The sequence below is a fragment of the Phalaenopsis equestris genome, unplaced genomic scaffold, assembly GCF_001263595.1.
Source record: "Phalaenopsis equestris unplaced genomic scaffold, ASM126359v1 Scaffold000150, whole genome shotgun sequence".
NCBI classification, from domain to species: domain Eukaryota; kingdom Viridiplantae; phylum Streptophyta; class Magnoliopsida; order Asparagales; family Orchidaceae; genus Phalaenopsis; species Phalaenopsis equestris.
The window spans coordinates 516,784-532,240 of NW_018164592.1; the positions used below are offsets into that span (position 1 = coordinate 516,784).

The 15,457-nt window shown below is 35.0% G+C and overlaps 1 protein-coding gene across 1 annotated transcript in view; it reads left to right on the forward strand.

Moving 5' to 3' along the window:
• The first annotated feature begins 1,130 nt into the window (after positions 1 to 1,130).
• The window catches only part of LOC110021857 (proteasome subunit alpha type-5), a 40,572-nt gene continuing 26,245 nt past the window's right edge, over positions 1,131 to 15,457 (forward strand). The window contains exons 1-5 of the mRNA XM_020720539.1: positions 1,131 to 1,361; positions 1,449 to 1,530; positions 1,623 to 1,703; positions 13,362 to 13,475; positions 13,573 to 13,674. Coding sequence (XP_020576198.1) covers positions 1,348 to 1,361; positions 1,449 to 1,530; positions 1,623 to 1,703; positions 13,362 to 13,475; positions 13,573 to 13,674 — 393 coding nt within the window. The 5' untranslated portion in view covers positions 1,131 to 1,347. The remainder of the gene's footprint in view (positions 1,362 to 1,448; positions 1,531 to 1,622; positions 1,704 to 13,361; positions 13,476 to 13,572; positions 13,675 to 15,457) is intronic.

The window sequence follows — 15,457 nt, forward strand, 5'->3', positions numbered from 1 at the left end:
ATCAATTTAGAAATACTTCATAATCTTTTTGTTTTGATTTGCTTAGATATGTTTCTTTGTGTTTGAATAATGCTCCAATGTTTTCTATGACAAGGTAAGTTCTGAGCTAATTTTCTCTTATGATTACTTGTTTATTGTTTTGTGAGCTTTTGGAGTAGTTTGCTATCTTTACAATAAATTGGCTTAGATGAATCTTTTTATGGATGATTCTCTGCATCTTGTCCTGAAAATGATATTTTTAATGGTTCCCTTTATGATTAGAGCCTTTTTTATGGTTGCAAAGTTCACCCCCTTCATTTTGGATCATCAAATTTTTTGTCTTAGGTTGAGTATTAGTTTTTGAAATTTCTTTTGGGAGTTGTTTCTTGTTGGAACATGTCTTTCATGTTAGTTTTGTCATGATTGTGTGATCTTTTCTTAGTTTTGTCATTTTGAGAGTTATATTTTTTTCTTTGTGCTGAGTTGTATATTTCATTGGAAGTTTTGGTGATCTTTTCATTTTGTACCTAATTTTCTATTTAATAAAGTTAAGTGTGACCCTTATTTTTCAAAAAAAAAAAAAACAAAAGGGAGTGATATGCCATAACCGATTCCAAATCCACGCACATAAAACATGTGAAATCAAGACCCTTATTTTTCAAAAAAAAAAAAAAAAGGGAGTGATATGCCATAATCAATTCCAAATCCACGCATAAAACATGTGAAATCAAGCAATTATATTAGGCACATAAATATACTAGAGATCTACATTATTGATGTTTACAAAATTATTAATTGTCAAACTAAAATTTATTCTTATCAAAATACATTGACTCAATCATAGATCATGCAATAGGCACTTAAATTTATAGGGTAATATTTACAAATCTTATAAATCTTGCTCGAATTTGAAGAATATTGGTTTGAAAAAATAATAAAATATCCCAAAAAAAAATTAAAGTTGAGTGCTCAACCTTTAAAAAAATAAAAGAAAAATTCGAGATTCATTGAAGCTAACAAATTATATTTTGTATGAAAACAAGGAGATAATCATCCTAATTGTACTGGTGTTAATGTGCATGTGCAAATTCATTTGGTAAGTTCAGACCAAGGTCTACTTGTGATTTTATATGCGTGCCAGATTCAACGTGTAAGACAAGTGCCACGGATTAAAAACACACAACTTCTTGTCTTCTAACACCGAACCACAAAACCCCTCCCCATTCTTGGATCCGTCCGCCATTAGTCCTTTTCTCCTTTCTTCCTCCCTACTCCACTTCCTCGCTCCTCAGTTACCGAACCCTTGAACGGAGGTATTCCCTTCGGCGTGCCTAGGATTGGAGGTCGGGGTTTCTGCAGATCTTGAAGATGTTTCTCACAAGGTGAACTCTCTTCGATTCTATCTTTCATCTCCTTCAAAATTTGTTTCTGGAGTTGAGCTTTTTCATGATCTATGGGTTTGTTTCAAGGACTGAGTATGATCGAGGGGTCAACACCTTCTCGCCTGAAGGGAGGCTGTTTCAGGTTGAGTACGCCATAGAGGCTATAAAGGTAGGATCTTTTTTTCTCTAGAAGTCTTATTATCACGAATTTGTCTCGGAAGGATATTGTTTTTGAATATTGTTGCATGGTACATATTTCAGCTTGGTTCGACAGCAATTGGAATAAAGACAAAGGAAGGGGTCGTGCTTGCGGTTGAGAAGCGCGTGACTTCACCTCTACTGGTATCCGTTTCTGGATCAATGTTGTTTATCATTGGATATTTCTGTAACTTTATAGCTCTCGGCTGAATTTCGCTGATTTATATGTTGATTTACAGATGGGTTGAGGTATGTGTAGGATTTGCTAGAATATGTTAACGCCTTAAAGAACACTTAACATGTAAGATTGAAAGTGAGGATTCATAATGTCGACTGCAAATAGTTAGGATAAGGGTGGTGATGGTGATGATGATGACAACGATGAGTTACTTTCATGATAATTGGATTGGTTCAATTAGAATTTGGCCTCGATCATAATGTGGAATATGGTGATCCATGTTAGTTAAAGTATGATGATATTGCTTTATGTTTTTAAATAGGATAAATTCTTTCATATATAGGTCATTGATGTATATAATTAATGTGATGTTAAAAATTGCATATGATTTGATGATGGGCCAGTAGGCCTTGATGATGATCTTAAAAGCTTTGTCTTCTTTCTTCTATTTGAAATTTTCTTTAGATTGAATTCTGACCTTAGAAAGTTTGGAATAGAGGAAGAGAGTTTTGTTCTTGTAGTGCAAGCGTTCAAATCTTTTCATTTGTTCTTAGGTTGTGGTTAATGTCGATAGCTCTAAGCCTTTAGCCTTACTCCTCCACCATAATTTCAATTTTCTCTTATGTTTTGGGATTTTGTATTATTTTCTTATCAAAATAGAGCTTATTATATTGATAAGCTTAGTTTGTTATTAGCAATATTCATTTTTATTTTGTTATTGACCGTGATGGCTAATGCAAATGGTACTTTATATTTCTTTTCTATTAATAAATTTGTATTTATTATTTTGAAACTATTAAGCTTCTTATGTAAATTGTATGATATTATACTTCATCATGTGATGCATTTAGTGGAAAATTCTAGGATAAGGTATTTTTAATTATACAATTTATATTAATAATTTTTAAAAGAGAATTATGTGGTGTATCATATTTTTTATTGCTTTATGTTATTTTACTTTTTATTCATTGATGATGCAAATAGACTTTTAGTGGGAGAATGTTAGAAATGTTAAGAGGAAATGATTACAAGTGTCATGCATCCAAAAGTTAATGGTGCTTGATTAAGTCATGCACTTGTTTTCAACCAAGTTGAATGATTGAGCCAACACAATTGCGTATCTCGTGTGTTTGGACCATGCATTATGAAGTCGAGTTGTGCCTTCGCCATTAATTCGGGCTCATATATTGTGGAATAGTTTGTTGTGCAAAGTGCTCCTATGTCAAATTGGTATTAGAGCACGAATCATGGGTCAAATCCTTGGTTGCTAACTTGAGGATCCAAAAGAGGAGAATGATAGAGGATTGTTGAGAGGACAATGATAGCAATTGTCATGTCTCCACAAGTCCATCAGATAGTTGAGTTATGGATCTGCATTGAGTATGACCGATTTTTTGTGTTGTAGGGCACTTGTGGATAGCATGACGGAATAATTAACCATAAAGCCTTAGTCGCGCTTTTGACATTAATTTAGTCTTTTGAGGAAGTTGTTTGCCCAAATTGGTCCTATATTAATTTGGTATTAGTTTGAATCTTTTGTGGTACAACTGGCCATTGAAGGGGGGATACTGGCAGAGGACAATCAAATTAACAAGATAACAAATGTAATGTTTCTTGTAAGTCTATAAAGGGCATTTGGTTATGGTGGATAATTGAGTTATGCGTGTTGGACGCACTTTTGGCTATAAAACATTAGTGTTACTTCTTCATTAGTTTAGGATTTTAAAGTAGTTTGTTGAACTAATTGATCCTAAATCATTTATCTTTATTTATAATAGCAAAACCTAATATTTATTGTATTGTCATAGAAAATCGGAGCCACTGCACATTATTAGAACTATCACATTCTTAGGCAAATTTTGCCAAAGTTAACTTCAGTAATGTAGGAATTTGCGTTGTCATGACTAGGTATATTTTGGCACACTACTTATATGTTTATGCCATCCAAGAGGGGAGAGTGAAAAAGGCATTTCAAAATGATAAGATAAGAATTATAAATTTTTTCTCAAGTCTATAATGTATGATTTAGTAATGTATATATTTGACAACAATGGGTTATCGAGTCATGGCTATTGTGACACACCTTGAGTTCTAAAGCATCAACCAAACCTTCCCCATTAATCTAGAATTTTTGGGTGTTGGTTGAGTTTAGTGGTTTTGGTTTGCTTCTATAGAAAATCAGAGCCACCATACTATCCAAACTATAATAATCTTTGGTGGATCTTATGAAGTTTAACTTCATTCATGTCATAATTTATATTATAGTCATCTAATACACTATTTTTGGATAGACGCTATAATTTGTTCTTGAAAAGAAATATTTTATTAATAATTGAAATCTGCTATTGATATTTTTTTCTCTCTTAAATTATTGATTTTTTTAAATTATGAACTAATGAGATTTAAAAAGAATAAAAAATATTAAAAAATAAAGAATAGAAAATCAGTAGGATCTGATGGTATTTCAATATAAGTATGAAAATGTTTAGGTGATTTGAAAATTTTTAGCTTACTAAACTTTTTTATATTATTTTAAAAATTTAAAAAGATAGTTGAGGAGTTGAGAAAGAGTATTTTGCTCCCTATTTTTAAGAATAAAGAAGATGCACATGAGTACAAATTATAGAGAAAATAAAAGAAAAAAATATTTTAGCTATTAGTAAAATGCTAAAAAAATGAAGGGTAGAAAATTAGTAGGACATGATGGTATCCCAATATAAATATGGAAATGTTTAGGTGATATGAGAATTTTTTAGCTTATTAAACTTTTTAATATAATTTTAAAAATTAAAAGATGTTTGAGGAGTGGATGAAGTCTATTTTGGTCCCTGTTTTTAAGAATAAAGAGGAAGCATAAGAGTGTGCAAATTATAAAGGAATTAAGTTAAAATGCATTAAAATTATGGGAGAGAGTAATTTAACATCGGTTAAGATGTGATACAAAGATTTCTCAAAATAAGTTTGAATTTATATCGGGCAAGTATACTATGGAAGCTACACATTTTTTGAGATGCTTGATGGAGAACTACAAAGAGAGTTAGAGGATGTACATATGATTTTTATTGATTTAGAAAAAAAATTTATGATAAGGCTCTAAGAGAAGTATTTTGGAGAGTTCTAGAAAAGAAATGTATTGATATGACTTATATTTAAGTCATTAAATATTTGTATATTAGAGTTGTTACTTGTGTTTGAACAGGAGGATTGACCAAGTATTTTCCTATTTCAGTTGGATTACATCAGGAATCGACTTTAAACCCTTATCCTTTTGCTTTAGTTATGGATGCTGTTACCGGACATTTACAAGAGGATGTACCTTAGTGTATGCTTTTCGTTGATGATATTCGTTTTGTGGATAAGACCAGAGAAAGAGTTTATGAAAAACTTGAAGACTGGAGGTCAACTTTAGAGTCGAAAGGTTTTCATTTTAGTAGATCTAAAACTGAATACTTGGAATGAAATTTTAGTAGTAGTAGATCTAGTGGCGGGATTATAACAATGTGTGATCAAATATTAAAAAAAGTGAACGTTTTAGATATCTCGGGTCTATTGTTCAAAGTGATGACGTTATAGATGGGGATATTATTAATAAAATTCAAATTGGATAGTTGAAGTGGAGGAATTCATCGGGCCTATTGTGTGATAGAAAACTACTGCTTAGGTTTAAAGGAAAATTTTATAAGATGGTGGTGTAGAATGTTGTCCTATAAAAGAGAACCATAAATCTGAGTGAAATGTTGTTGAGATTAGTATGCTTTGGTGGACGAGTGACTTTACACTTAAGAGAAAGACGTGAAATGAATATATCCGTGAAAGGGTTGGTGTAGGTTCAGTGGAAGACAAAATTAGAGAGAGTCGTCCTAGATGGTTTGGTCACAATAAATGTTGACCATCTGATAACCCAGTTAGGAGATTATATGTTTTAGATTTGACTTATGTTAGCAAAGGTAGAGGTAGACCTAAAAAAATATAGGCATGTTGTATAAAAAATGATATTTATTTATTAGAATTAAATTTAAGTATGACATTCAATAGAACTCAATGGAGAAAAAGGATTCATGTAGCCGACCCCACTTAGTGAGATAACGACTTATTATTATTGTTGTTATTATGTAAGTAGTGGTACTCCAATTGGAAAGAGAAAGCAACCAAGCAACAATTTTTTATTCAAATCAAGTTTTGCTGTTTTTGTAGAACTTGTGTTCCCTAACTGCTCAGCCCACTTTATTATTAGGAAAATTCCACAACTGTTTTCTAGTTGTAGCTTTGTAAACAAATATGGCCCTACTTTCTTTTCTCTAGATTGTCTTTAAGGTGGCAGCTTTTTCTTTGCATTGGTTTGCCAAATTTGAATGCTGTCCCACCAAATTGAAATTATAACCCTCTTATGTGGTTCTTAGTACAATATCATTTTATTGTAATGATGAAAACTCTAATGTTGCTTTATTTGTCTATATACATACCCTAAATATTTTTGACTAAGGCGCCACCATTGTGTTTTTTTAACCAAGATGATGGAAATATTCCTGTTCCTGTTAGAATCCATTATATGGTTTGCTTATTGCAGCATTTTTTTTAATTCTCTCTAAAAGCTAATTTTTCTTTCCAAAATGCCCTACTTCCATTTCTCCTTTAGCTCCAAGTCTCTATCACCTTCATTATTTTCTTCTTCATCTTCCCTTGTCTATTCATGCTAATCTTTAGCTTTTATCTTCTCCAAATTTTAAAGAGAAAATAGTTCTGAAAAGGGCCTTTGTTGTTGGCCATCAAAAGCCTAAAGATGTTGGAGTTCCTCATGAACGCTATCCATTGTGTTATCGCCTCTAGTGATAAACACAGTTACTTTTCGGTGACTACTCCACACAGTTACTTTTCGGTGACTGCTCTTGGAGGTTGCATGCATTTTTTAATTGACATTCTCCATTTTTTCTACAACAAAGACAGTTGATTGATTGGTGAATACGATAGATGGTTTTGTGCATTGTATGATTGACATCTTCCATTTATTCTACTCCCTCCTCAATGTTATTGATCTCACTAACCACAAAGCCAACATCACCTCCAATGAGATTATTCAGCTTTCTTCCCTAACTAATCCTCTCCATTCTCTACAACATCATGCTAAACCTATACTAATTTTTTTTTTTTGCCAAAGAGGAAGAGGAGCTCGATGATGATCCCTTATATATTTAGTTCATGGGCAAGCAAGTCTTTTTGATTATATCTATCATCTTGGACGAAAAACATAGTGGTGAGTGGTGAGACATGTAAAGGAAACTGCTTCGAAAGAGTCACATTCTAATTTCACTGTGTAATAGGATCCCAGGATTCGAGAAAAATTGGAACAAAAAAATTTAAGAAAACACAATCAAAGCAATCAGAAAAGAACATAGGAATTTTACATGGAAAAAGAAAAAAAATGGGAAAAAACCATGGAGCCACAGTACCACTAATTTCACTATGTAATTCATAAAGTCTTAAAAATGACACACAAGTTTCTTCTCCATGCATGAAGAAACTTACAAAATTTGCACCAACAATCTTCCTCCAATCTGATGCAAAAATCACTCTGAATCATCAAAATTCAACTCTTCGATGCTCGTCACCTTCACCGGGATGCTCGTCGAAGAATTCAAAAGAAAGGAACAACAAGTTTGAAGAAACCTGCTCAAAATTGGCTTAAAAATTAATTTTTCTTGTATTAACTGCACTGGCGCTTAGGCGCCCAAACTTAGTGCCTAAGCGCCAAGCGCTCTGTACCAACGCCTATGGGCCGTTTTTTAGGGAAAATGAGCATTGCCTACTCTATAGCGGGCGCATATGTGCCCAAAGCCGGCGCTTAAGCGCCCGCTCCACTGTAGTCGCGCCTTTATGGGGCGCTTGAACGCCCATGGCTGGCATCTAAGCGACAGCCTTAAATGCTGCTTAAACGCTTTAACTCCACACACCGTAACAATCTCGCACTTGGGGACAAAGCACCGAGCACCAGTACTCTGTAACTGCATCTCCATCTGAATCGTCTTCATTGAGATGTACCGTTGTGTGGCTCACCCTGGTCTCAACCTTCATGAAATCCAACTGAAGCTAAACACAACTTCGGTTTCTCAACAGTCACCACCTTCGTCAACTTATCCGCAGGATTTTTAGTTGTATTTATCTTGTTCAGAAATAACTGCCCATCTTTTAAAAGAGATTGAATGACATGGTACTTGAGTTGGATGTGTTTCATTCTGGCATGAAAAACAACGTTATTAACAAGATGAATTACACTTATGCTGTCATTGTAGAGCTTTTCCAATCCCTTGCTCCTTTCCCAATTATGCCATTAAATTATGTTGCTAAATCATTTCTTTGATAGCATTAGTAATACAACATATTCGACCTCTGTAGTTGAAAATGCAACGATCTTCTGCAACCTGAAAACCCAACTCATTGTTGTGTTTTCCAATGTAAAGATGTATCTCGTTGCACTTCTTTTACTGTTCACATCTCCTGCCAGTTCTGAATCTACAAATCTCTGTAGACTGATCCCTGCATTTTTATAACAAAGTGCCTTGTTAATTGTTTCTATCAAATGCCTAAGAATCCACTTTACTGCCTCCCAATGATGTCTGCCTGGATTGCCTATGTATTTGCTGTCTACTCCCACTTCATATGCAATATCCAACCTGATACAAATCATCGCATACGTCAAAATTCTAATTGCTGAAGCATACAGAGTTTTTCCATCTGTGCTTGCTCTGCTTTAGAGTTTGGCGATAGCTTCTTATATAGTTTGAACTGATTACATAAGGGAGTGCTAACTGGGTTCGCCTCCCTTATGTTGAACTTTTGTAGGATTTTTTCAACATATTTTACTTGAGACAACTTTTGTGTTTCTGCACTCCTGACCCTGCTGATTCTCATCCCTAGGATCTTCCTAGCTGGACCTAAGTCCATCTTGAACTTATTTGATAAGTGTTCTTCAACTTCCCGATTTTCTTCATATCCGCCTCTGCAATCATCATGTCATCCGCATATAAAATAAGCAGAAAATAATATTTACTGGAGTGTTTGATGAAGCAACGGTAGTCTGCCTGACACTTCATATGCCCATTGTTTGATATTAACTTGTCAAATCTCTTGTATCACTGTCTCGTGACCTGCTTCAAGCCATAGATGCTTTTCTTGAATCTGCAGATCAAACTTTTCTTTCTTGGAACCTTATAACCTTGTGGTTGCACAATGTCTTTCTCCAATATTTTCATATAAGAAAGTTGTTTTTACATCAATCTGCTCCATATGTAGTTCTTCCTCTGCTACTAGATTCAACATAATCTTGACAGTCGTCATCTTCACCACCGGGGAGAAGATCTTTATGTAATCCACTCATTCCTCCTGAGTTTTGATCATATCCTTGTTCATCTACATTTCATTGAAAGTGACATCCCTGTTCTCATGAATTTCAAATGCTGATAATCCCAGAACTTGTACTCAAACTCACATATCAAATGAATGTGCACTTGACAAATATTGAGCCAAGCTTGGTCCTGGACACCCTGCATCAACATACACACATGTAGAATACCTAAATACTCTTAAATGAGACTGGCATGCATTTTTTGTCACTCCAGTTTTCATCAGGTAAGCCTTCCTCCAAAGGTGTCGATGGACTACGGTTGATCGGGTAAACTGCAGTGTTTACTGCTTCAGCCCAAAACTGTTTTGAGAAGCCTGCATGGAGTCTCATGCTCCTAGCACTCGGTGATTGTTCTGTTCATGCACTCAACTACACCGTTCTGCAGTATTGTCCTTGGGACAGTGAACTCATGCCTGCCCCCCTTTGCAATAAAAATCATGGTTTTCACCCCCTTTATTTAATCTGAGACACTTCAGCTTCAAGCCTGTCTCATTCTCATTTTCTACCATAGCATTTTCTACCATAGCCTTCCATTTCTTAAAGACTTCAAATACATCAGATTTCTGCTTTATAAAACAAACCCATCTCTTTCTCATGTATTCATCAATGAATGTGTGAAAATAACGAGAATCTCCGATGGATTGAACTGGAGTAGGACCCCATATGTCAGTACGCACTAACTCAAGTTTCTTTAATTTCACTATTGACCCGCTCTTGGAAAAGAAACTTTCTGCTTGCTATAAATACAACCTTCACAGAAATCCATATCAACTGATTTCAGACCCTGAAGCTTATTCTTTGAATGTAGGGACTTCACACATTTCTCGTTCATATATCAAAGCCTACGGTGCCACAGACCTGCATCCACCTTGTTTCTAGCCACATCAATGAAATCAACCATTTCATTGATCAGATTCCTTCAATGTTTCCTCGAGCCATCACCAATTTCCCCATGTTCTCCTTCCACAAATCATCTTGAAAGTAGTCACGAATCCTGACTTTGCTAGCTGGCTCACAAAAATAAGATTTCCCTTCATACTAGGAATATATCTGACTTCAGTAAGCTTCTAGACCGCTCCATACAACATCTTGATATCAACATCACCCTTTCCAACTATACTGCAATCTTTGTTTTCTCCCAGATAAACCTTCCACAGATCACTCTGAGTGTAGTTTTTAAATAATTCTTTATTGGGACAATCATGAAAGAGCACCTGAATCCACTATCCAGGATTTAGTACTGACTAGGAAGTAACTTTGGATTTCACATATGGAAGCATTAGTAGAAAGAATACTTTCCTGTCCTCTACCACCTGTTTTCCTCGGAGCTTTGCAATCCTTCTTAAAATGGTTTTTCTTACCGTAGTTCCAACATTCTCCTGTACTTGACTTGGTTTTTCCTTTCTTGGAATTGGATTTGTATTTGCCTGTATTCTTGTCTAGATTCTTTCCCTCGTTATCAACATTCAACGCGGAACCTAAAGATTTAGCATTATTTACTTTTCTATGAACTTCTTCATTCAACATCAGACCAACGATATCATCGAAGATTTACTTCGAAGTTCCTGAAGAATTACTTATTGTCGTTATCAAGCCATTCCATTTATTCGACAATGAAGATAGTATCACTAGTGCTCTGATTTCATTATCAAGCTTGATCCATACAAAACACAACTGTCTCGTCATAGTGTTGAAGCTATTGAGATGCTCTGCAACTGAATGTCTTCTGCCATCTTCATGTTGAACAACTTTTTCATAAGAAATCCTTATTGGAAGCATAATGCTTTTTATACATTTTGGCCAATGCCGACTTGAGATCGACGATAGTTTTCTCATTCAAAATGTTGAGTGTCAACCTGATATAATCTAGTGTCGTTCGATCCAACACTTTCCATTCCTCCATAGGCATATACTCATGCTTCCTTATGATTCTTTGTTGTGGCAAATATGATTTTTTCTGATACAACAAATCTTTCACCTGCATCTTCTTGAAAACAAATTTCGTCCCATTGAACTTCTCCACTCTGAAACTTGCTTCTTCGGTCATTGTTCTCACATGAATCAAACCCCGCTATGATAACAGTTTCTTAAGGGAACTATTTCGAAAGAGTCATCTTCTAATTTCACCGCGGAATAGGTCACAGGATTCGAAAAAAACCGGAACAAAAAAATTTAAGCACAATCAAAACAACTAGAAAAACAAACAAGAATTTTAATTGAAAAGACCTGAAAACGGGAAAAAATCATGGAACCACACCACCACAAATTTCACTTTATAATTCAGAAAGTTTTACAATGGACTCACATAAGTTTCTTCTCCACACTCACACTAAGAAACTTACAAAACTTGCACTAACAATCTTCCATTTCCAATCAGACTAAAAAATCACGCCGAAGCACCAAAATCCACCTCTTCGACACTCCTTACCTTCACCGGGATGCTCGTTGAAGAATTCAGAAGAAACAACAAGTTTCCAGAAACTTGCTCAAAATTGGCTTAAAAATAAATTTTTCGTGCGCCCAAACTTGGTGCCTATGCGCCAAGCGCTTTGTATCGACACCCAAAAAAGGGCGCCTAAGCACCAGACGCCGGTCTCTTGGGAAAAAGAACAACACCCGCTATAGGTGCCGGTCTCTCGAGAAAAAAACAGCGTTTGCTTTATAGTGGGTGCATATGCGCCCAAAGCCGGCGCTTAGGCACCGACTCCACTGTAGTCGTGCTCTTATGGGACGCTTAAATGCTGCTTAAATGCTTTGGCTTCACACGCTGTAACAACATATTGGTCAGAAGTAAGTGAGGGCATTATGTATATTATCAAGGCATTTGTGCTTATGCCATGCTCATTATTATTCCGTTTTGTTTTAGGGTCTTTATACACTATGTTTTGACTTCATGTAGACGGTAAACCTTAAGCAATGGTTAGTTTTTTGTGACATGGAGGTCATGGATGTGAATCACAAAACAACCTCACTACAATGCAGAGGTAAGGTTGCGTGCATTAGCCTCCTCTTAGGCTTTCCATTGGTAGGAGCTACATGCATTGTATATGTCCTCCTTTAGTTATATTATATATTGTATTAGATGGATTGAAATGAACTTGACATTTAAGCACCTCATGATGAGAATACATGACAATAATTAGTGAAATATGTGTATATGAAAATGGATTGAAATTGAAATTGAAATTTAATAACTTTTATATTTTGCAAACATTAAAAATTAAGGAAATAAATTTTTTACAATTTTAATAGATTTTTTAATAAAATGTAACTAATAGTAGGAGTGAAGTCATAGCTCTCCTTATGTCATAACTCACAAATCATAGCTAACAACCACTATTATTTCACAAATAAAAAGAAATTCAGCAAAAGTTCAAATGTCCAAAATCAGTTGTAAGGTAAAATTTCTATTAGTAGCAATAGTATCTCAAGTAGCATCGCTCTTTGCTCTCTGAGGAAAATGGTTCAAATCCTCTAAAAATAATCCAAAAATGCTAAATTTTCTGTCCTTTGGTATGCATGTCAAAGTGTTCTTTAATATTTTTTTAATTTCTGATATATTTTTAATGCAGTGCATGTTTTGATTATGTCTAATTCATATATGCTGGACACTGCATGCCTTTGGGGATTGGCTTGACATTGCATCATAATCATAACTTGTATTAAAATCACCTTTTGCTCTACTAACCCAACTTTTATTATGTGCTTGAGATTCAATACAAACTTTTATTAGAGACCATATGGCAGTTATATAGGTCTCTAACTGTCATCTTCTGCAGTCTCGCATGAAGATTAGATTCTTTGCCATAATATGGATGCATGAATCATATTTTTGTGCTAAAATTTTCATTCTTCTTTAACCCTTAATGCTCGCTGAAAGCTCCTTTGAAAATGTGGCAACTTGGCTTCATGGGAGTTTAAAGTGGTCGACCAATGTAACCAAGCTTCATTAAGAAACATCAGGACCAAAAAATTGAGAACATTTTGGTAAAGGACAACTTATATAAACATTGTTTTTTTGTTGATCTTCCAAGTTTACTCTTTATAGATTACCTTTTCAAAGTTATGTACAATAGTTGCTAGGGGCTTCTATTTTCTTCTTGTTCATCTATTTCACAAACGTTGGTGTACTGGTTATGGTCAAATGACCCGATGCAAATTTTATTTCTGTTTTCTTATATTTGACCTTGCTGAAATATTTCTGATCGAGCACCATCACTTTCAGGAGCCAAGCAGTGTGGAGAAAATAATGGAGATCGACGAGCACATTGGATGTGCTATGAGCGGTTTGATAGCTGATGCCCGCACACTAGTTGAACATGCACGAGTTGAAACTCAGGTGAAATTTTAATGGAAATTGGGCACTAGCAGTTTGCCTTCATATGTATGTGCCATTTACTGTACTTTTTATTCGGTATCTTTCTTTTTTTGGTTAGAATCACAGGTTTTCCTATGGTGAAGCCATGAGCGTTGAATCCACCACCCAAGCACTTTGTGATCTTGCTCTTCGATTTGGTGAGGGCGATGAAGAATCTATGGTTAGTACCATTCCCATTCCAGTTTCAAGTACTATATATATCTTGAAGCAAAATAATTATCTACAAAATTTGTGTTTTGTTATAATATTCGTAAATCTTGTTTGGGGTCCATCATATCCTTTTATATGATGACCTTTTATAGCTGTTAAGGTTTTGCTACTTTGAAGTATTCTATGTTATTTTAATACCGTGTTAGGTTGAAGGTTACTTTGGGGATGAACCTCTTTGGAAAAATAAACCATTTCAAGTCATTCATGATGTTGACTGAACTTCCGGATTCTTTATCTTGTATTTTAAAAATTGTTGTTTTTTTTTTGCCCAGGGCACCTTATACGGTTTTGTTGTCCATTGTTTTAATTGTTATAATTTTTGTTTTTTTTTCCACATAAATGTTAGCTATTGTTGGAAAATCATTGTAACATGTGTTTGCAATATAGTATTGAAGCGATTTTTTTTTTCTTCTTCTTGCTTGAGCAATTTAATGGAGGTTAGTTAAATGAATGATTAGTCTTCCCATGGCGCATGGTAGTTTTCTGTTAGACTGTTCCCATTTTTTTTTGTAGTTGCATATCGAGGGAGGAACTACCTTTTAAGGTTTAAGTTTTGTTTTCTTGCTTCTTGCTCAAAACCTTAAATTAAAATTTAAATTGTGGTGATATATTTGGCCTGCTTAGTAGGGGTTGTGGTGTTGGGGAAAGTTATATTTTACGTTTTTTCTTAAAGCAAGCATTCAGCATTCTAATAAAAAATTAAATTGTGTTTTCCTTATTTTTGTTAAAAGCATTTTAATAAAATATCATGGTGTTAACTCATGGGAATTGCATGTAACATTTCAGTTTCCAAGTAATCACAGAGAGAAGGTACCAAACTGGTCCTTTAAACATATACAATGAGTAATTTCTATACAATAAATATTTGTAGAAAACATTCTAAAATGAGCTTTTGATATATTTTTGGTAGAGCAATTTTACTTGTTTTCTGCTTGAAAAAAGCATTGTAATAAAAAGTTCTGTATCAGAGAGGAGGGTGGGGGAATGCTTGGGTTTGCGGAAGGGAGAAAGGGAGACAAACGGGAAGGTTGTGGAGAGAGGGGAGGGGTAGGTTTGGGGGTGCGGAAGGGATAAAGGGAGACAGAGGGTGGTTTTGGGAGACAGGGTGGTTGTGCGAGTGTTGACCTCATTTTTGTGAGGTCTTCTCTTCTTCTCCTTAGAGCTTAGGATCTAGCTCTAGGAATTCCTATTGACCGTCTTAGAAAACTAGAATTGAGACTCAAAGTGACACTCACCCTTCTAGAAATTCTAGCCAATTCTTATTTTCCTTTGAGGTCTATCATCTTTGACACAAGACCATCGTCTTATAAACGACCGGTTATGAGCTATTTTACGAAGATTCAAGGGAAATGTTCCAAATACGACTTCAAGCCTTAGGAACACATCAAAGGCACAAAATTCACGAAATTGCACGAAATCGGACTTCAATTAAGCCCAAGGGACGGGTGAAAATGCGAACTTCTCCGGATGACCTCCGACGACAAAATGGACTGCGCCAACGCGTCCGGGATACCAATTTTGGTAGGAAAGGACACCCATATTGCTATACTTTCGACACGAGAAAATTGACATGCAAATCGATGAATTCGTCAAAACGACTTTCGGTGGCGAAACGAACCTCACCAACGCTTCCAGGGCATCAAAATTACCTGAAAGGACATTCAATTTGCAATGATTTCACACGAATTAAAATGTGCAAATCAAATTTTTACTTTAAAAATTAAATATTTTCA